The 21,833-nt window shown below is 35.3% G+C and overlaps 1 protein-coding gene across 1 annotated transcript in view; it reads right to left on the bottom strand.

Annotated features, from left to right (window-relative positions):
* EML5 (EMAP like 5) overlaps positions 1-21,833 on the bottom strand; it is a 92,862-nt gene that overhangs the window by 39,266 nt on the left and 31,763 nt on the right. The window contains exons 9-17 of the mRNA XM_014310503.2: positions 15,864-15,999; positions 14,305-14,506; positions 13,069-13,206; positions 12,106-12,362; positions 9,921-10,133; positions 8,797-8,964; positions 7,388-7,494; positions 6,940-7,058; positions 1,158-1,344 (exon numbers count right to left, since the gene is read on the bottom strand). Coding sequence (XP_014165978.1) covers positions 1,158-1,344; positions 6,940-7,058; positions 7,388-7,494; positions 8,797-8,964; positions 9,921-10,133; positions 12,106-12,362; positions 13,069-13,206; positions 14,305-14,506; positions 15,864-15,999 — 1,527 coding nt within the window. The remainder of the gene's footprint in view (positions 1-1,157; positions 1,345-6,939; positions 7,059-7,387; positions 7,495-8,796; positions 8,965-9,920; positions 10,134-12,105; positions 12,363-13,068; positions 13,207-14,304; positions 14,507-15,863; positions 16,000-21,833) is intronic.

Raw genomic sequence — 21,833 nt, 5'->3', positions numbered from 1 at the left:
TAAAAAGGTTGCAAAACCAGAACAAAACTCTCTTGCATTTAAGGCTCAGAAAAACTAGGATCTATTTCTGGTTTTGTCAGAAACTTAACATTAAGTATTTGCACAGCTTTTCAGAACATCCACTATCAGGAAGATCTGAACCAGGGTGGTATAAGGAATTTGATTACTGCATTACCTAGTTTCCTCATGTAACATAGTATACAACAATATGCAATGTGTATGTATAAAACAGTATATAATGGAGTGTATCTTTCTGCTGACAGCAGAAGTTATTGTAAATTCAGGGACATTTTTATTCACAGCCTTTATTACTCCAAAATTAAATCAACTCAATTCTTATATTTAGGGCTAATTTCTTAACTGACCCACAGAGTTACGTTAATCTCAATATTTTTATAGAAATCAGGAGCATAGTAAACAAAAGTTTATTTCTAGTAAAAAATTCAGTTCACATGTTTTCCAATTTATTATACAATTACAAGACCAACAGTGATAAAAATTACAGGCATAAATAAAAAACCATGAAACATCAGCTCAAACATTGAAGTCCTAGTGGATAAATGTTTACCGGAAGAATTGTTTGTTTGAAAACATGAGTGAAAATAATTTATCCAAAATAAATATCTGGCAAAAGATAAAATTAACTATTATTAGTATTATAAAATGAACTCAAGCAACATACATCCCTTTGTTGTGTGCACAATCAGTACACAGTTTGTGTATAGGTGATAATGAAAGACATAATGCATTAAAATGGAATGCCAGACTGTAACAACTGCTCACTTCATACTGTAAAATAGTAAATGAATGCAATGCTAATATAGCTAACTTCACAAAGCAGATGTTAAAAAAATATATTTCATCTGCACATTTCCTCCACCTGTTATCAAGAAGCTGCAACATAAAGCCGAATAAAAAATATTAATCTATTCTTAGTTTTAAATGATGTTCAGAAAAACTACGGAGAATATACTCTTACCATGATACAAATAAATGTAAAAAACACTTCTGTATCAGTATTTTACCACTATTCCATCTGCAACAGAAATGCAGTCCTTCATCTGAATAAATGTACACTGGATGCTCTTCCCCTAAGACCTTTCTAAATACAGTAGTAACAACTTCAGATTGTTATTGCAGACAAACATGAATCCCACCTGGCCTGTTGCCACGTAGTCCTTGAGGGGATGGATAGCAAGGCAGAGGATGTCGTCGTCGTGGCCCAGGTAGAAGCGCTGCGTGTTCTGCTGCCGGTTGTACACCACCCCCACTGCCGCCACGTGGTACACGATCTCACCCGTCTGCGTGTAGAACAGATTGCTCCGGCAGTCGTAACCCCTGTAACTGAGGCAACAAAAAAGGTTTGTCCACCAAAGCCATAAACATCTATACTGAAACTGACAAAGTCACGCTGGTGAATTTTGTGCGTGTAAAACTCACGTTACTTACCAATTACTGTTTTGTGGTTTTAAAATTATGAATATACTTTCCCATTCTTAAAGGGACATCAATTTATCAATCTAATTTACTACTCAGACGCTGGTACTACAAGCACTAGTTTAAAAGTGGCACTTAATTGTTACTTTCCACAGCTAGTTTAGAAGAGAAAGTAATGGCTAGTAGTTTTTTCAGACCACATGGAGAAGTTGGGCATGCAACATGTAGTTAAGTAAAGTAGAGAATGTCTAAAGTATTAGTTTTGGCTATTTCCTACTGCTCAAAAATCAGGCAGCAAAACATGACCATTTCTGGAAACTTGATAAGAGGAAAAAAATGCCTTTTTTTTATAGAACAGTTTCCTTTTCTGAAGGAAAACCTTTCTAGTGATACAGGAACTGGCACAAGTAGGCCAATTCCCAACTAAGGTCTGTATACACTATCTCAGTACACTCATTTCTTCCTAGGTGTGACTAAGATCATGAAGTTACACCCATCTTTCCTTATGTACACAGTGCAACCATATGCACTGGGGAATTAATGAATCTGTAAGGCAGCTGATCAACTTCAGTTTAATGAATATTCCAAACACCACAAATCCATGTTCATAAACACTAGATCTGTGCATTACTGGAAAACAACAGAGCACATACTTGGAACAGATTTGAATATAATGTATTTCACTTGGCTCACCTACATTACACACAATGGTATTTATGTCACTGTACGTGATTAGAGAAAAATTACTAAGATCACCACACAAAGTTCTTAAACCGACCAGCAGATAGTCCAGGTCCACTGCTCCCCAGAAGAAGAATATTGTATTTCATGAACTTGCATCTCAGACTTTTGGAAGATCATGAAATTCCTCCCTGCCCAGTTCTAACCTGTCCAGGTCCCTCCAGATGGCAGCACAGTCATTGGGTCTGCCAGCGTCTCCTCCCAGCTTTGTACTGTCTGCCATACTGTGAAGTCCAAAGCTGGGTCTCATTAGATCACAAAAAAAAGAAAATGAACTTCTTAAACCGGTGGAAACTGTGATAGCATAGAAATAAAGCATTTAAATAGGGCTCCCTTCAACTCACTGTTTAGATTGGTATTCACAAGCAGACTCTTAACTTCAGATTTGGTCCTAGTCCAGCAACTTTTCAGTGTCTGCTCAGCTACTGTCCCTTCAAGGTCTCTAGCAGAATCTCGCCTCACATTTGATCTGAGGCTCAGCTATGTCTGCTCCCTGCTCTTCTCAAAGTGACCAACAGCTTAGACTCAGAATACAACTGCAGGCTCTTCAGTCCTGCTGTGCTCTCCCTCCACCCGCATCCTTCACTAACAACCTTCCCCCACAGCAGCGTGTGCAGATGCTTGGAAGCTGATTTCTGCCTAACCAGAGTGCTGTCTGCTTGCAGCCTTCTTAGTGTACAGCCACTAGGTTTTTAAGGAATAGAATATACAATGGCCTACAGAAACTATGAAGAAAAAAACAAAAATAACCTATCACAGTATGTAACATCACCATTTTAAGTACATGACAACACTCTGTGAGGGGCAGGGACTATAAAGGCAGGCACAGTGCCAAAGAAGATACCTGAACCTATTGTTGCTCAGACATAATTTTCCTGTGCTTCACTCTGCACTGTACTCTGTTAAACATGCTAGATTTTCTTTGCAAGCAAAAGTAATTCTAAAAAAAGGCCAAATATTCATCCTAAAGGAAAATATTAAAAACACAAACAAACAACAAAAACCAACATCTATGAAAATATGCGTGCTGAAAGAAATACTGGACATTGAGGAATTTCTTGCAAGCTTAGCAGTCACCTATAAAAGTAAAAGGTGTGAAGACAGCAAAAGAGTTTCAGGTCCTCCTACACACAACCCAGAAACTCAGAATTTTCCCAGCTCATGAGAACAATTGCCTATATACCCTAAATTAAACCTAGTGGAACTGAGTTCATTAGTGCCATGTATCACAGGACTACTCAAAATATCCAAAATGTATCTAGGGTGCAGGAAAATGGTTCTTATTATTCATAACTTCTTGTGATAGAAGTTAATTTTAGTTAATTTCCTCTAGTTATTACAAAAATTAGTACAATCAATTGTTTACAATTAAAATACAACATATTTTGCCAAAATACCAAGCAGTGCAAAGATTGTCACCACATTTGGTCTTTCCCATGGGCCAGTGTAGTAACTCCTTGACAATAAAGGTACTTTTTACCAGAGGGAAAGTGATGGGCCTAAGTTAAACAACAATGAAAAGAACCATATTTCAATGTAGAAGATCATTCTCTAGGAATATTCTACACTGTTCCAAAATACTTACATCTCCATATTATTAAACCAATTTAGAACTGAGATTACTAGCTAATCTCTGAAAAAGCATTAAGAGAAATAATTCATTCACATGCAGAAAACAAACCAAAGAAATTTACAAGGCATCTTTATTAGCAACTATAAATCAAACAATAATGAAAGCAAGCTCTGTATTGTAGTTACTGAATAATATATAACAAGGCACAATGAAAGTAAGAATTCATTCTGCCATAGTTAATTATCCAGGCTTGATTCAAGTTAATGTGACAGTAACTATCAGAAGAAGATGTAGCTTCCTAAGTACTACATAGGGAAAAGAAATTGCCATTACCAAAGTCATAGGTATGACTTTGGTAACGGCAAGAATACCAGAGGCTGCATTCAATTTGAGATTCAGACATGTAAACATAGGTGTTCACATGTTTGTTAGATACATTAACTCCTACATTTTAATCAACACAGTTGTAGTCAACAGAGTCAGTTGAACCTGCAGGGCTGCTCAGCTGGCCAACCATCAGCATTGCATTTTACCTGAGCCAAATCACTCCTTGTGCTCTGCTGATTACTGACTGAATCTCCAATGACTGTGATGGAAGTTTAGATATACACAGAAAACCATTTCCTTTTGGGCACATCACTGGGAATTCTGTAACCTGAAGCTGAACCCTCCCCGCATCTGCAAGTTACACATCTGTATCCAGCTCACAGGCAACTTCACAAGTACTGTCCTCTCTGGGAAAAGAGTCAATGTCCATTGCTTGATTAATGCTGTAAGAGTTTCAAAATTTGGATGTTATTCTTCAAAATATATGTGGGAAGCTTCCACATGTAGTCCAATCCTCCCTCAAAATCTCTAGAAGAACCAAATGTCAAAACAAACATGATTGAGAACAGAGTCTTTAGTACAAAGGTGGAGACTTCATTTTTTAAAAACATATTCTGCATAGCAGTAGTTTTCTCAAGAGGACCCACTCACAGGCTATTCCCTTCAGATGCTATTTGCAGGTATTTGTAGGAATCCATGCAAGATGTTATAAGGCTCTCATTACAGAGCATTCCCATGTCATCTACCAATTTGATCTTAAGGTAAAGTTAGTTTATTGAATATCCTGAAATTCAAACTAGATTGTGCTTAAATACTTTGAATATTGAAAAATAATTCTATGATTCTATGAATATTCAAAAATATTAAAAAATCATTCTTGTGAAATCAACAACATAGCTCTGAGAGAATGCAGGGCATGAGTATTATTATTTCCTGCCAGCAAAAAGCATAAGCATCAAGTCCAAGAAAAATGTTCTCCTGAATACTTCATGTTTCTGAACCACCACCCTGCCAAATACATGGCAGAATTAAAAGACAGGAATAATCAAAAAGAGGCCAAATTTGTACACCAATTCAACAAAGTGTTTCTGATCATGACTGAATCAGATCTCTTAGAGAAAGACACAATTGAATCTCCTAATAGAAGTTCTTTCCTCATCCATGTTAGTCAGAAGCTGGCTCACACACTGAATTTTATTACCTTCCAAAACAGGAAGTAACCAGAGGTTTAAAAGATTTCTTACAGGTTATCAAGAGATTTTTAAAAGTTTGTCTTTCACGGCAGTTGACAAATTCAAAACACAACACCAACAAGCTCAAAAACAAAGAAAGGAAAAAGTGCTTCTGATTCCCCTAATCAAGAAAAAGCACCACTTCTTACATTTTCAAGGAACATCCAAGACATTTCCATTCAGCTAAAGAAAGATGAAGCAAAGCAGACTTCCTGAATCAGAGAATATGCCTATTACTCACTTGGATGTGGGTCACTTTAAAGTTAACAGCCTGGACATTGAGAAAAATCTGATGTTCAGCATGGATTCTTCATTAGTTTTCTTGATGCCCATAGGGTAACCAGACAGAACTCAACAGGACATTCTACTTCTGGTCATTCCTGGATATTCTGGTCAAGCTTCACTTCTGTTGTGAAGGAAATAACAACAATACCAAAGATCCAGGGCCCTTGCTTGTGCTACATGTTCTTCAGGATCATTTGGTTTTATTCTTAGACCAACTTTTAAAGACTACATACAGCAGCTACCCACCTTAATGCATTCTCTATACAGATATAAAAATCTTCAACTGAGAATTTGGGAGCACCAAAAAGAGAAATGAAAAACCCCAGCTCTGTACCAAGCTTCCCAGTTGTCATAATTTTCAAAGCTACTATATGTCTTCTGCAGACAAAATTTATCATTTGAATATTAACTATTCTTAGCCAATTAATTTATTAAGCATTGCATGTGGAGCCTAATACAATTGTTTAAGTGTCATTATAAAGGCAGTATCAGTAACTTCTCCCTGCATTTAGTTATATCTGAAAAGAAGCTGTATTCCTGCAAAGAGCTTTCTTTCAAAAGGAAAACTTGACTTGCAACGTCTCACTTGAATAAAGGCTTTGGTTTTGCTTTATATCAAAAGAATTTATATTTCTGATCATTATTCTAATGTAGTAATATCTCGTACCAGTTTGCTTTAAAACACCACTTCTTTTTTCTGATAAAAAGTCTTCACTTATGAAGCGTTATGGGAAACTACTAATCCTAAAGATGAAATCATAAGATTTCAAGGATGCATCCAAAAGTCATTCTGCTACTCAAAATAGCACCAAAAAAAAGAATAACCTCATTATTAACATACTTACAAGACCTATTAAGAATTGCATTTAATTCCTAAATTAAGAAAGGAACATGTAAGTTGTTTCAAACTAGATACAAACAGCTCATACTTTTTTTTAATAAATCACTGCTAGAAACACCACTTTGTCCAGAACCCAGTCATCTTCAACTACACAAAGTTTCTGCTCTATCAAAATCATACATCAAAGAGAGCTACTGCTTTCCAGATACTGAAAAGTATGGGTGAGATTACTGAATACCTTATTTAGTCACTTGTATTCAAGCAATAAGTACCAGCTAAAGTTTGACTTCAAATTCACTTCAGAATTCATGTGCAGAATTAGTATACTGGCATCAAAGCTTTCTATTTATTTAGTGTAAATTTATTTCTACAGATATAAATAAAAATAGCAAATCATAAAGCAACAGCCATAAAAGTCTTTAATCAGATTATTGAATTATAAACACCAGTCCATAAAATCAAACGATCTGCTTGTATATTTTAAAGAATGCTAGTTTGCATACCCATGAACAAAATGTAGTCTTATACTGTTCCCTGGGGCTCGCTCACGTCTCTTAGAAGCTGCACTTTTTCTTTTTTCTTTGCATTGCTCTTTAAGTTGAGGTAGATCTTCTTTGTAAACCTTGAAGAAAAAGCATACATAACTGAAAAAAACCCTCCAATACCTATAGCTGGTGACTGTATAGTGCAACTTGGTTGTAAATTGCATTCTAGGATTACATGTAATAATTTTTCTCTCTGTTACTATTAACTAATATCTTAGTTGTAATTATTAATTAATCATTCTATTTTAATAAGCTTGTTCTTTAGAATGCATCAGATAACAAAAATTCTAAAGGTTTTGGTTAGTTCCCATGCAGTCTCCCCAGTTTTGAGATTTCAACAGTCTTCGTAAATGACCAACTTAAACTCTAGGAAGCTTCCAACTGCCATTAGAACTAAAATCTTTACCTGCCGACGATAGGTGATCTGTGTCTCTTGTTCAATTTCAGAGTCCAGCTCTGGAACATCAGACTGATCTGAATCTGATTCATCACTATTAGAATCAACCAGACTCTCTGTCACCAAGAAACAGAAATAAAAAATTAAGCAACCTAAATTACAAGCCAGAAAGAAAGTTTAAACTAACTGCTTAAAGTTTCTGATTTGATCATCAATGCTTATGTTAATACAACATAAAATGCTAATAATTGACAGGAACAATTCTGCTGCTAGATAGGAAATAAGCCATAAATATGATAATTTTAGGTGCTGGAGTGAGTTAGTTTTCATTAACTGAAATAATTTCATGAGCTTTAATGTTAGGAAAAAAGGAAAAGGAAGGTAATTAAGTAATCAGTATAAAGCAGAAACTAAGACTTGCACAAAATTAACAAAGGGTCCAAAGAGAAACTCATGTTAAAGTGAGCCACTGATGCAAGTAGAAATTCTTCAAGTAGATTGAGGGGAGGGAAAAAATTACAGATGGGAAGAAAGAGAAAAATTTTTTGTGACTGCAGAGAAAAAGGGTAGTCACATAAAGTTTGACGCGTAGGAAGAGCCCTTCCATTGTTTCCTTGTGCATTTGTCACTGAGAAGTTCAGCACTGCATCTGTATTTATTCATCTGTTTGCTAAATACACACTGATACATATTCATCTGATCTGAGCAATTAAATGGTGAAACAGCCTATTTTATTGTAACTCTATATTCTCATTTCCCCAGAGGATTCTCTAAAATCCTTTAGGAATTTCCAAGGGAGGCACTCAGTTAACTGTTTTGATTTTAGGAAACTCATGAGAATAACTGTTTAATTAGTGACTAGTGGAAACATGATCTTCATTTTTTCCCAAACACTAAACATCTATATTCTGCTTAAAAAAACAGTTATACTTAAATTATCATCGAAACACTTCAAAATTTTAAACAAATTAGTATAAAACTGTGACACCTGAGCATGCAGTTGTTGTCAATCTAGTAAATGGTGATATATATACAGAATTCAGAAATTCCTATCTGTGTTTGAACTTTAAAATTTTTCTTTGTAAGAGTCACAGCAGTGAAGGTTTTTCATACCCTTGCTAGCCTGAACACGCAGGTGTGATGGTTTGACTGTTGACCAAATGCCAGCGCACAGATTTTTTAAATCCTCACCAAAGATCAATTAATGCCAAACCAGGATCACAGGGTACTGGCAAATATCAGACAACTTTATCAGGTGCTTCAGGCATCTCCAAAGTTTAAAGAACAACAACTGTTGTAATTGTGAAGACTGACAATTTTGAATATTTATTTCAATACCCTCACCGAAGAATTTTACCTCTCTTTTAGCCTCCCTGCCTTCCATCCTTTTTTGGTGTTTTTTTCAGTTAGTTCCTTACCTTGGGGTGCTATATGAAGAGTGTCCTTCAGCTTGCGGTCAGGGACAAACTTCCACTGAAAGACAGAATGATCAGCTCCCCCAATGGAGACAACCCACTGGTGATCGTGCGACCATCTGACGTTCGTCACGTGAGCAGAATGACCAAGATATTTTTTAAACTTTGCTCCTAGAACAAGAATAAAAATATCTCTCAATATTTCTGAAAGAAATGTTTCAGAAGCACCTCAGAAAATCATATTAAAGAACCCCTAGAAAAAGTAGTGTTTAATAAACATATTCTAATTTCTACTGGTATTTTAATCAATAGCAACAACTTTTTGCAGTTTTCACAAATTTTAATGAGTGTATAAGATACATTTTTAAGTTTAGGTTCCAAAGTGTAACTTAATCAAGTCAAACACAAGAACAGAAGACATATGATAATGCTGTATGAGGTGTATCAGAGATTTTAAAAATTTAACTGTATTAATTTTATTTTATTTATTTCTTTAATAATTTTTACAAAGTAAAATTATTACTTCTACTTTGAAAAAATACAATTATTTAAATCATGTATATTTAAGTCTGTGAAAACAACCCCATTTACATGCTTGTAGCACAAGTTCCCAATGTACAATGTCAGTGCTAAGCACTTCTGACAATTCATCTCCTCCCATGTTTAGCAGTAGAACTGGTAGTAGTAGCACTGTGACAGTGGTCACAAGGGTTTTCAGGATGAGGGAAGCTACATCCAGTCAATGTTTTCATGGCTACATAACCACAACACAATCATTGGATGAGTTAACTGAAATGAAGCTCCTAACAGCACTCCATTATAAGTAATCTTTTAGATCAGAAAGGCTTCATTGTTTCAGAGCTGTTTGAAGAACTTCATTCTACACATCATCCAATGTTAATGCTGGCTACAAATGCATGGATAGATCTTAGGATTTGTCTTCAACATTTATGTATTTAAATGAATGTTTTGGATGTTGTTTTTAAAGACTTGTATTCCCCCATTTTTTAAAACCCTTTTTGAACAAAGTGATATTAAAAGTAATTTAATTTTCCAGTCTTCTAATACATTTTTCTTAAATAGTCACAATTTAAAAACCGGCAATAATTGAATTTAAAAGGCACTACCTTTTCTTAGACATGGGTACCGAAAGAGCTTTACTATTCCGTAATCATCAGCTGTAACCATAACTTGACCAATAAAATTCGCATCCACTGAATTTATATCATTTATATCGGAATATTTGGGCCAGATTCCATTAACTTCAAGGCCAGAAACACAGGTCCATGATGCCCACTGAATGCCTTTCAATTCCTCCTTGTTTGTTACTTCTTTTCCACCTAAGCAAAAAATAAAGAGCCATTTCTCAATATTCACTCATGTAATTTTAAAGAATGCAACATTTTTAAAAACTCTCTAAAATCTGAAACAAAGTACAACAGAATTAAAAACCAACTTCTGAAATGGTCCTGAGCTAGTATTGCCTATTATGACCAACAGTATCAGTAAGAAGACTTCTCAAGACTATTTAACAGAAGATCACAGGTTTGGTACTTTATAGACTTTATTAATTCTTGGTATCCACTTGAGGCTGTGTTATTTTTTAAATGTTTATCAAAAATACATGCAATCATTCTAAGATAAAGTTCATAAAAAATTCTGTTGCTGAATGATTGTAGAAACTTGGATTATTTAGAGCAAGAACTGAAGAACTCACATCTGGCCACTGCAAATTACTAAAACCACCTATTTTGTGCTTAGACCCTTGTTACATTATTTCACACCAGCCCTATCTGTAGTGAGATTGATCCAATCCCACAAGGTAAGAGCTGAGGAACTGAGTCAGACCAAAGGCCCAATAAATAGTGACTGTGTGCTCTGGAAAGGCCAGAAGCCAAGGGCTAGAGCAATGCAGGAACAGTGCAAGCAAAGGTGAAAGCTTTGGTGAGTCAGATTGAACACACAGCTGCAGAAGGTGAGCAGGACAACAATCCACTTCTCAGCCTTTCAGTCACGAATCCATGCAAACTAGGATTAACAATACTGTTTATATCCATAACTAAGTCCTGCAGGTCTTGGGCCAGACAACTGTAAGTTCCTTAATTCATTGTGGAATTTCAAGTGTTACACAATTTGATCATTACTTTGCAATGTATGGGAGATTCCTCTAACTCCACTGACTTTGATAAAGTTTTTTTCATAAACAAGGTTTCACAATCCCACATTCTAACATATGAAGAAACTCCAGGTTGAAATCTGTCTTACAACTTCAAATAGCTCCTGCTGTGTCTGTTTGTTACTGTCTAATTAAATTCTCACTATCTTTTCTTACACATCTTCAGCTGCATTCAGTGCACAGAATCAAAAGTGCACAGAATGAATGGAATGCTTCAGCAGAGAATCATAAAAAGCTCCAAGAATCTGTGAATAATGTACAGTGCAAAGCATAACTCTTTATAAATCTGTATAAGAATGGACAATATAAAAAGTGGTGATAATACACAGTTACCACAAATAAAAATACTACAAAGATGAGTGGGAAGAATACAGAATATTATGTGAAGAGCATATGCAACAGACAGAAGTCAAGCCTTGTGATAAAAACTGCCATTGGTGCATTCTAAAAAGGACTACTTAAATCTCAAGCTTTAAGATAGCACTATGTGCATGTCCTCTACATAGGGAACTACCTTAATAGAAATTATTTCAAGACTGTGGGACACTTCAGTCAAGTTTTCAAGAAAACTGTCTTGAAAACACTGGCAATAGTAGGATTATCACAAAGTTCCTCACAGTAAAAGTTCTTTTAAATTGAATTTCTCAGTCTGCTGCATAGTTTTAGACAACCAAATGCTTCTTCTGAGCTGCAACATACCTATTATTCCACACACTTCAAAAACCATTCAGTGCAACAAAATAATAATTTATTTAATATCCAAGCTCTATAAGAACAAAGCTGTTAAGCTATTGCAAAATTTAATTTAAATGCTGCATTTTAATTTTTCTAAAAAATGTGGGAGCAAAAATTTATTTTTGAGAAACAAAATAAATTATAAGGCAGCATCTCTAGTATAAAAATATACATTGGAAAGAAGACTAAACATATAAGGATAAAAGTATTTCAGGAACTTTGCCAGAAAAATGCTGTACTTACTCAGATGTGGCAAATAATCTTATGAGCTTACAAAACCCTTCATCTATACCCCCATGCCTTGAACCAGGATTTACATTTGGGGTTTTTTTTTTTAAAAATCACTATATCTTATTTCTGTTATAAGTAACAAATAGCATGAAGGCAACCCAGAACCTTACCTGGCATTCTATAAAAAAGTCTCTTTCCATTGCCATCATTGGTCTGTAAGTATTTACTGTCTGAGGACCAATCCATATGTGTGATGAAGCTTAAGGATCCAACACATTCCCCAACTTTCTTGTATCGCTGAACAACACCATATATATCCACAGAGCTGTCATTGGAGCCAACAGCTAGGAAGTTCCCATCTGGAGAATATTTGAGTTCATGAATAGCTTCTTTCCTGTCTTTGATATGAACAACCTCAGTCATATCTCTGTAGTATGAAAGAAAGTATGTCATAAGTAGAGAAGAGCCTCATCACACTGTCAAGTTCCCAGTCTAAAAAATGAACAAGATTGTGAAATTACATATTGAACCTAACTATCCTGCGTGCAAACACAATACTGCTGTTATTAGAATTGGTTAGGGCTTCATGGAGGAAAAAAAAGAAGGAAACAGTGACACAAGAAGATGCTTCACTGGGCTGAAGGACAGTGAACAAAAGGAACTGTTCAAGTGGGGTTCACAAGAAATTTCATCAAGTAAATGATGCGATCTTTATTCATCCATGGAAGGAAACTTCACTGACATGAGAAACAAATCTCATTTTCCCTTTAAAACTGTGGGGTCACAGCAGCACAAGGCAGTACTTGTTTTGTATGCATGATGTGCTGACAGCAGAATTCCAACACATAAAAACAACTTACAAAGTAAAGGAAATTTATTTCTTAGTAATTCAGGGATAATTCATAAATATAAAAGCTAAAGTAAAACATTTCCTAGAACACTGCCATTCCCTGCAAATAGACCAGTATACTTTTTCAAATGTGTTGTTATAGAACAACATGACCATACGTAGCACACATTTAAAAAATCAAAGCACCCTCCACAATTTAAAACAAAAACACAAGTGACGACGTGCATGGCCACAAGAGATCAAAACATGAATAACATATCTATATTTAAGTTTTGTACCATACCTGACTCGAAGCACAGTGAAAGAGCCATCCTTCATGCCAAGAGCAAGATGGATTCCATCGGTGCTGACGGCAGCACAGCGAATGGGCTCCTCCATGTTGCACCGGGCAATCAGAGCATGGTCTATTAAACTCCAGATTCTAAAACAAAGTCATGATTTCGCATGTAAAATGGGTGTGCAGCTTTTTCAGAGAGAAGATGAAGCCCTTCATTTCTGCACAATGCTGGACATGGCAGTGTCCCTATTTTAAAATAAGTTTCCACAAGGAAAATCTAAAACGTAAGTGTGAATTATGCATACAGTAAGAAATATTCTTATATTTTAAAAGGCGGGAATATCTCTAATGAGAAAATGTGGGGATAGATTAATTTTGATCTTCTGCATTTGAAAAAAAAATATAAAAAAATTATAGCATATGACAATACATGCTTTTTAGACTCCTGCAAAAATTCCATTATTTTTCTAATCATTTTTGCCAGAAACATTAAATAACAATTAGAGACTTTGATCAGTATAAACAACTTTTCCTATTATGAATTCATTATTGATAACTCCTTATAACTAATAATATTCAAATATGTGAGTTTTTATAACAAGGTAGATTACATCTATTATTTACAATTATATCTGGAATTTGAGAGTAATAATAATATTAATAATTGAATTACTGATTTGCTTAACTGTGTTGCACTCAAGATATTCAGCAAAAATGCCAACATATTTAACTTAGAAAAGGCAGTTTTGAGAAAAAAAAAATAGAGATGAACATGTAGGAGGGAGTAATTTGGGCTTTTTGAGCATTTATATTCTGTTTACAATGCATGGACTGGGTTTGATGAAATTCACACATTAAAAGTTAATTTGCAGCATTTGGAAAAGTAAATATGATAAGAGTAAAATGTGTAAGTTTTTATCCCAGATTTTTTTTTCATTGCAAGCTGTGCATGCTTAACATAACTCCTGAAAAGGAAAGACTTAAAGGACACTTGTCTCTGAGCACTCAGTGTTAGCCCAAACAAAATGTTTTCAAATTTCATAAATGGGGGGTTTTGGGAAATACATACTTCCACTGTATTTTATTACCAGAGAGCACTCATTTCCTGGGTAGCTCAACTGTAGGAGTGCATCAATGCTACATTTTACTAACTTTAAAATGCATACATTTCAATTAGGTTACCTATAAAATGAATTGATTGCCTAAAACTGTATGCAGTTTAACAAAGAAACAAAATTTAACCTGACTGATCGATCATCGCTTCCAGTCATGGCCAGGGGTTTTGTAGGATGGACAGCCAAAGCCCAGAGCTCTCCTTCACAGTGCCCCTGCATTAGCAGGAAAGGCTTGTTACGCTCATGCACCACAATTTCAAAAATTTCACTATCTTGTGTCCCAACGAGTATATGGTCCCCTCTCCAGCAAACACTTCTTACAGAGAGACCTGCAGAAGAGATTGTTACTGAGAGATACATCCTCAGAACTTGTAAGGTAAAGTAAGCAAAAGACAAAACATAAAAGCAAGAAAATGTCAAGAAGTCTCCATATCCCTTCTCTTACTCCTGGATTTACTTCTTTTACTCTTTTTCTCTATTTCATAGATAGTGGCATACTTGCCCTTGGAACATGAACTTTTTCATGACTACTTGGAGGATATATATATAGGCTATACCAAGAGGTAAGACAGCGGAGTAGCAGAAAATGCAATTAAGAAAATGAGCAAGAGGACAGGTCACAGAGACAATCCTCAGAAGTATATATATTAAAAAAAAAGAGTGAAGGGAAAAGAGTCAGAAAACTCATTTTATTCAATATAAGATTTTTTTTAAAACTGCTTGCTCTGCCATGGGCATTTGACAAGCCAAAAGTTTATGGTAAGAATCTGTTACATCAGAAGTAAAGGAGGAAACTGGAGGTGAGAACAAGAATGAAAGAATGAAACTGAATGAAACAGCTTTCAGCTTTCAGCTACATGCATCAAAATTGAGAAGCACCAGCTGAGTAAATTTAAATTTAAAACAGAGCCACTCTACTCCAGGGCATATTTAAAATTAAATGTGTTCCACCTTGTTGCAATACTTCATGATCTTGGTGGGAATGCCATGTCAATTATACCATACAAAGACTTCACTTGTAATCAGTTATGTATTGACCCTCAGTATCTCATTGCTATCATACATTCTGACACATTTTCAAATTCTTGGCAAGATATTAGAAAATAACAAAAGTGACTGGGGGTGGTGAAAACCAAATGCCAACAAAAGCAATATTGTAAGTGATACTATTGCTTCAGTACATGTTTGTATTCTTATCCTAAATCATTACAGCAACTGTATCTGAAACACTCTATGTGAAGTTTTAGCATGACATGACCTGTAACTGAAGTCATATTTACAAATAAGCAGTGTTCTAAGTTTCACAAAACTGTAGATAACATCCAAATAGTTTTAATGACTATTTGGATAACTAGCAAATGAAATTGTTGTACTGCATTGTTTTACACTGTAGATCTCACTGCCTCAAGTTCTCTTAAAGCATTACTGCTCCTTGTTAAAAACTGCTGTGCTCTAGAAACAATACAAATAAAAAATTGAATCTGTGTCTACATCATCATCACATGTACTGTTTGTAAAAGTAACTGTGACCTTCATACTAGTGGGCATGATCTATTCTATTTCTAGCAAATAGTTCATGGTAACGTACATAAAACAACACTTTGGGTTTTAAAGTCTTTTCTTGTTCAAAACACTGATAAATTTCCTGTCTTACTGGTATAATGACAGCAAGAAACTTCTCTTTACCTTTATACCCCTGGTCTGTTTCCCTGAGATCAATCACAGTAATTGGTTTAAAATTTAAGTCCCACAAGCGAACGCAGCCATCCCTGCCACCAGTGGCAAATCCCTCTTCACATGCATTCATGCTGAAAATTCCTGCCTAAAGAGAGAAGAAAGTTACTTTTAACAACATACACAAATTGGAGAAAACCAGTGTGCAACCAATACAAGCTTCAAATACGAGAAAGTCAGAAATGGAAACTAACTCAAAACGAGCAGAATTAACCACAAGCGACAAACAGAAAGTGAATTGCTGCAGGAATTATTTCCTTCTGATGATCATCATCATGGTGATGCTGCTTCTCATCCCTAGGAAGAGCTTAGTTTTGTATCCTCTTGCCTTAGGATCTGGTCCAACTCTGATAAATGTCAGCATGAAGATTTCCCATGATCTCAAAGGCTTGCTTTAGGGCCTTTGTTGCTAGTACCCAGCTGCTATACAACAATGCAAAAAACATCTGGGATTTTTTTATTTTTTAAACCAAGCATGATTGATTTAAAATTTAAGTTTAGAAATAAAACTTAAGAAAAACAATGATCATGCTACACCATTGAAAACAATATAAATTCTTATTTTAAAGGCAAACATCATGAAACCAAACCTAACCCATTTTCTTCAACTCACTTGACATGTTTTCTTCAGGATAACAAAAAGTCAAAGATGATACATGTAGTATTAAAATAAAGATACTATAGCCAAATAGCCACTATATTTGATTTAACATCATACACATCTAAATGGCATACACACTATTGGGTTTTTTTAATTACCTACACAACTCACTAGCCTTATGTTCAGAAATAACTCACACATTTCAATGAGCAAAGCTACTGAAAGGGCAACTTTAGCTGATGAGCCTATGAGAAGTTTAAAAATTGCTTTATATTTAAGTATGTAATATTCAGCTACAACAAAAGTAAACAAGACAGCATTAGAAACAATGGAAGAGAAAATCTGTCTCAATTCCTATCCAAAAGAAAGAAGACCAGTCAATAACATACACATATCTTCTAAAATATTGGTCTGAAATTTCAGTTTTGTAAAGAAGTAAAGTTCCAATAGTTCTTTAGAGAGGGTCTAGATTTTATAGTAATGAAGCCCATTAACTGCAAAGATCAAAGCAATCTGCAAAGGAGAGATTGGCTTTTGGGAGAAAAAAGAGCTGTACACTCACAGAACAAATTGGATACAATGTGACTTGTAAGAATTCTGGGGTATTCATGACTATTATCTCCTACCAATATGCTTTTTCTTCTTAAATTACAACTAAGAAAAATATCATAATGGACTGGTCATAATAAAATATGGATTGTGTTTGCTTCTCTAGCATCAGGTAACAGGGATAAAATTTTTTATGTTACAAAAAAAGAAATCTCTCAGTTTTCACAAAAAAAAAGAAGCCTACTAGAATGTCAAATGACAGTGAAAACTGAAAGACTTGGGTGACAGAACTTCAAATGTTTTGGCATGTCATGTCCATTCTCAAGAAAGAGACATTTATGACAAACCACAAGTTCAGGAGCAGTACATGTATGAACAGAAACGTAGTGGAATTTTTAAATCATAAACAGATTAGAAGTCTAACTCTCATTAACATCTTGAAAATCTGTTTCTTTAGGAGCCTAGAGATTTCTGAAAATACAGCATGAAGCTTTACTATTGTGAGCAGAAGTCTTATGAGGAGCAGCTGAGGGAGCTGGGGGTGTTTAGCCTGGAGAAAAGGAGGCTCAGGGGAGACCTTATCACTCCCTACAACTGCCTGATAGGAGGCTGTAGCCAGGTGTGGTTTGGTCTCTTCTTCCAGGTAACAAGTGACAGGATGAGAGGAAATGGCCTCAAGTTGCATCAGAGAAGGTTTAGATTGGATACTAGTAAACATTTCATCACTAAAAAGGTTGCCAGGTATTGGAACAGGCTACCCAGGGAAGTCCTAGAGCGATAATCCCTGGAAGTGTTCAAAAACAGGTGGAATGTGGCATTTGTGGGTAGGGTTCAGTGGTGAACATAGCAGTGCCAGGTTAACAATTGGACTCCAATCTTGGAGGCCTTTTCCAGCCTTAGCAATTCCATGATTCTAGGTGCCATGGAATAAATATAAGTCTAGAAGAATTTCAGCTCATTTTGTACCTTATGCTGAATTCTGACCAAGTTTAAGTCTTTTCCAGCTCTTTTTGGAATGCAATCTTGATAATAGAATTATTTTCTTTTCTCTAATTAACTCTTTCCAAAATCCATTATTTAATTAGTCAGTATTAAAAAAATAATCAGACATTTGGCAATGCAGGAGCTGGCGGAATGCTCTGAAGATAAAATCAAGTTGATCCAGCATTAATCTGTTTTCCATTCCACAGAATATCCTTATCTTGAAAAGGACATAGTGGTTGTCAAGGAGATTTGGCAGATGTGCTTGCTCAATCTCTTGAAATGCAATAGGACACGCTCATTGCGGTCTTTGTGCCACTGGAATAAGAGAACGAGATTAAACACTATAAAAATGCCCCTCATTAACGGGGACTGCAAGTATCTAATGGAAAATGCTGAGCTTTGCTACATTTCATATAATTGTTAGGCTCACACTTAAAGGGGAAAAGACAGATTCTTTACTGGGGTAGCCGGCCAGTAAACCCTCCACTAAATCCTTCCTTTTAAAAACTGACAAGATTGTTAATGCAAATCAACTTCGGAGTCTTCGTGCTTCTTCAATCCTTCAGCCTAAAATTGTAATCAACATAATTTGATTCTTGATGTTTAAAAACCCTCCAGCAGTAATGAAAGGCAAACAATTGCCCTGACTTTGTTAGATCCAATTGAATGTGAGCCACAAAGACTGTGCTTCTGAATGAAAATAAAAGGTGTAAATCAAAGACTTCCATCTTGAAACTTATGAAGCTTGGCATACAGACTGTATTCTTCTTTTACAAATTCTTCATTACACTTCCTAATGAATGTGAAAATTCTGGAAATAATATCTCAAATCCAGCAACATTTTCTCAGAATGCTATTTCCTGTCTTTCCAACATAACCAGCTGGTATCACATCTGTGTTCCCTCAAATTTAAGAAAAAAAATAGTTGAATGAGAGCAAATAAAAAAATAAATGACCAGATCTACCAGAAATTATAGTTGAAAGCTGGAGAAGTACAAGAAGAATTTGACAAAGATGATTCCTCCTGCAAGAATACTTAGCCACTACTTGAATCCAAGAAGTTTCCAATACTGAAGCAGTTTATGGTTTTTTTACTGCTGCTGGACCTATCTTGCAAAAAACAAGTGTCAGTTTATCTAAACACAATTGTTTGTATAAAATCTACCATTCTGACTATGCAATTCCTAAAACACATGATGACTACAGCTAGCTATAATTAGGACCAAGCTTGGAAGATCATATGGAAACTTAGGAGCAACTGACTTCGATTGAGCAACATGGAGAACAGAGACACTATACCAACACAAAACCAACTCCAGTGCCTCCTTTTTACTCCCAGGTACACTACAGGGCACAGAAATGTAAAGCAACATCCATGTTGGGCACTCACCCTGAGTCTCTCCCAGTACACACTGCACAGTAAGGAAATGGATTGCAAACATTTAAGATAGGTGTCAGTGAGTTTACAGAGGAGAGACACTGCTGTGAAATGTGATCTTCCAGAATAACAAATAATCCAGAAAAGAGCTCAAAATGTGCATATTACTATAAAAAATTAAAATAGTTGTCCATAAACCTCCCATTAACATATATATAAGATATATATCCCATTGGCTAAAAGAAGTGGGCAGTTTCCTTTGAAACCAATGACTAATCTAAGCAGCAGAAGAAAATACTGCATGACTTAATGGTCATGGTGTTGGTACATGATACCAGTTTAAAACCATTCATTTAAGTTCATTATATTGTTTCCATCTATATTTAATTAGTATCCAGCACACTGACATAGGCGTGCAATGGTTTTAACAGAGTGCCTGTTATTTAACCTCAAGCTTGTTATTTAACCTCAGTTTCTGACATCAATCCACACAACTTTAATGTGTACCTCTGAAAGACTATCTCAAAATTAATTATTCATCTGCTGAGAAAGAGTCTTATGTACATTTACTATGCAAGGCAAAAGCATAGCACACAAGAATCTTTAAAACATACAGTGTTTTAACTAAGCATACAAATTTGTTTTAATATCCAAGTAACATCTTGTATATATCTTAATAGTCACGGACTACCTTGAATTTAGAACATATAAGGTGGCAAGTGAAAGATTCTATAATCGGTTCTTCGCACTGGTACACAAATGAGACAACTATTAATTTTTTTTTTATTAGTCAAGGTATTTATTAACTTTCCAGAGCCAGATCCATCACCTACAAATAACCTCATGGAGTATTACCATTGCCAGTGAATTTACACATGCTTTCATGTTATTGTTTTCTTTCTCCCCATTAAAATTTTCATTACTAAGATTATTATTTAGGAGGCAAATCTGGAATTGGGAAGTTTGCCATCGTTATCCATTGTTCCCTGCACATGAACTCTGTGCCTTTACTCCTAAACACTGCTCATTTCCATCTTTTCCTACTTTGCATTCCTATTTCTGTTTTAAGGGAACTCCCTCATCCTCTTCCAACTCTTAACTTATGTGCTTTCAACTTTTTGTTTCTACTCAAATTCAGATGGAAATCTGCAGGAAACTCTACTTTCCTCTCTGTCAGTATTGCTATGACAGAAATCAGATAATGTGTATGAATTAAGAATTCTTATTTTGCTTGTTAGTGTTAAAAGTTGCTGTTTCCTTGGTTGCTCATACTGGGAGACCATGCCTTATTTTTCACATTGAACTATTTTTAAAATGAAAAATGTTTTTTCAGCTAAGGCAACCACAACAAAGAGAACTAACCTTTGAAAAGAACAGGTTTTCTATATTAATGCAGACACTGTCTTATTAATAACTTAATAAATCTGGGGCTGGACTATTTCTCCACATCCCTAACATGCTTTAGAAACTGTTTTCCAGTATCTCAGATATCTGCTGGTTATGCTGCAGGAAAAGAATGGTATTTATGCAAATAATGAGACATCTTCCTTCAGTAAGATTACAGTTTATGTCACGCCTGTTGTGGAGTCATGATGCAGGATGATGAACAGGTATACAGGGATGACAATTCCAACACTAGCACACTGCAGAGAAATTTGTATCAATTCCCTACTACAGTGCACACCATCCCTTCAACAATAGACATACATCATAAATCTTGTTGTTTGCACTTGTATTTCCTTTGGACAAGAAGGACACAATTTATCATTTATAAAATTAAGTACATTAATTTATTAAATTAAGTAGCCACAAAATATCATGATAATGTTTCAGTATGGCTGAAGAGATGTTGTCATTCCAAGTTTCCATATGTTGGGCTTAGAGTAGTCTGTCAATATTATCCTTTAAGGTAATTTTTAATTGAAAAACAATGTTTCATTTTGTTGGAAAGAAGTTTCCATATTTTGTTGGGGTTTCTTTCCCCTAAAATTACCGTAAGATTTGTAGTGACTCTAATCTCTCATAAAAATGAATTTCAAAGACATGAACTAGTGTTCCTACTTAATTTTCAGTACTGCAAAATACAATTCCATTGAGCCTAGATGACAGAGCCAAAAATAGAAGGCTACCTACTCCAAGGTCATCTGAGCTCTGTCCATTGATGTTACTGAAGATAAGGACGTCACTGCACTTCAAATTTGATCTTATGGTCAACTCAGAACTGACACAGCACATAAGGGAATGGAGCAACAAGCTCTCATCATCTTATGTTTATCAGTTGTCATTTGATACTTAAACAGCTGAAAAGTACTGCATTATTCTGAGAAATAAACTGTTGCCAGTCTAAACAGTCCAAGTAATAAGTATGTTAATATGCAGAACAGCTGTTTCCTGCAGCACCAACAGGATG

This window comes from Geospiza fortis, unplaced genomic scaffold, assembly GCF_000277835.1.
Source record: "Geospiza fortis unplaced genomic scaffold, GeoFor_1.0 scaffold54, whole genome shotgun sequence".
In the NCBI taxonomy this organism is placed as follows: domain Eukaryota; kingdom Metazoa; phylum Chordata; class Aves; order Passeriformes; family Thraupidae; genus Geospiza; species Geospiza fortis.
This window is presented reverse-complemented; position numbering and strand designations above follow the sequence as displayed.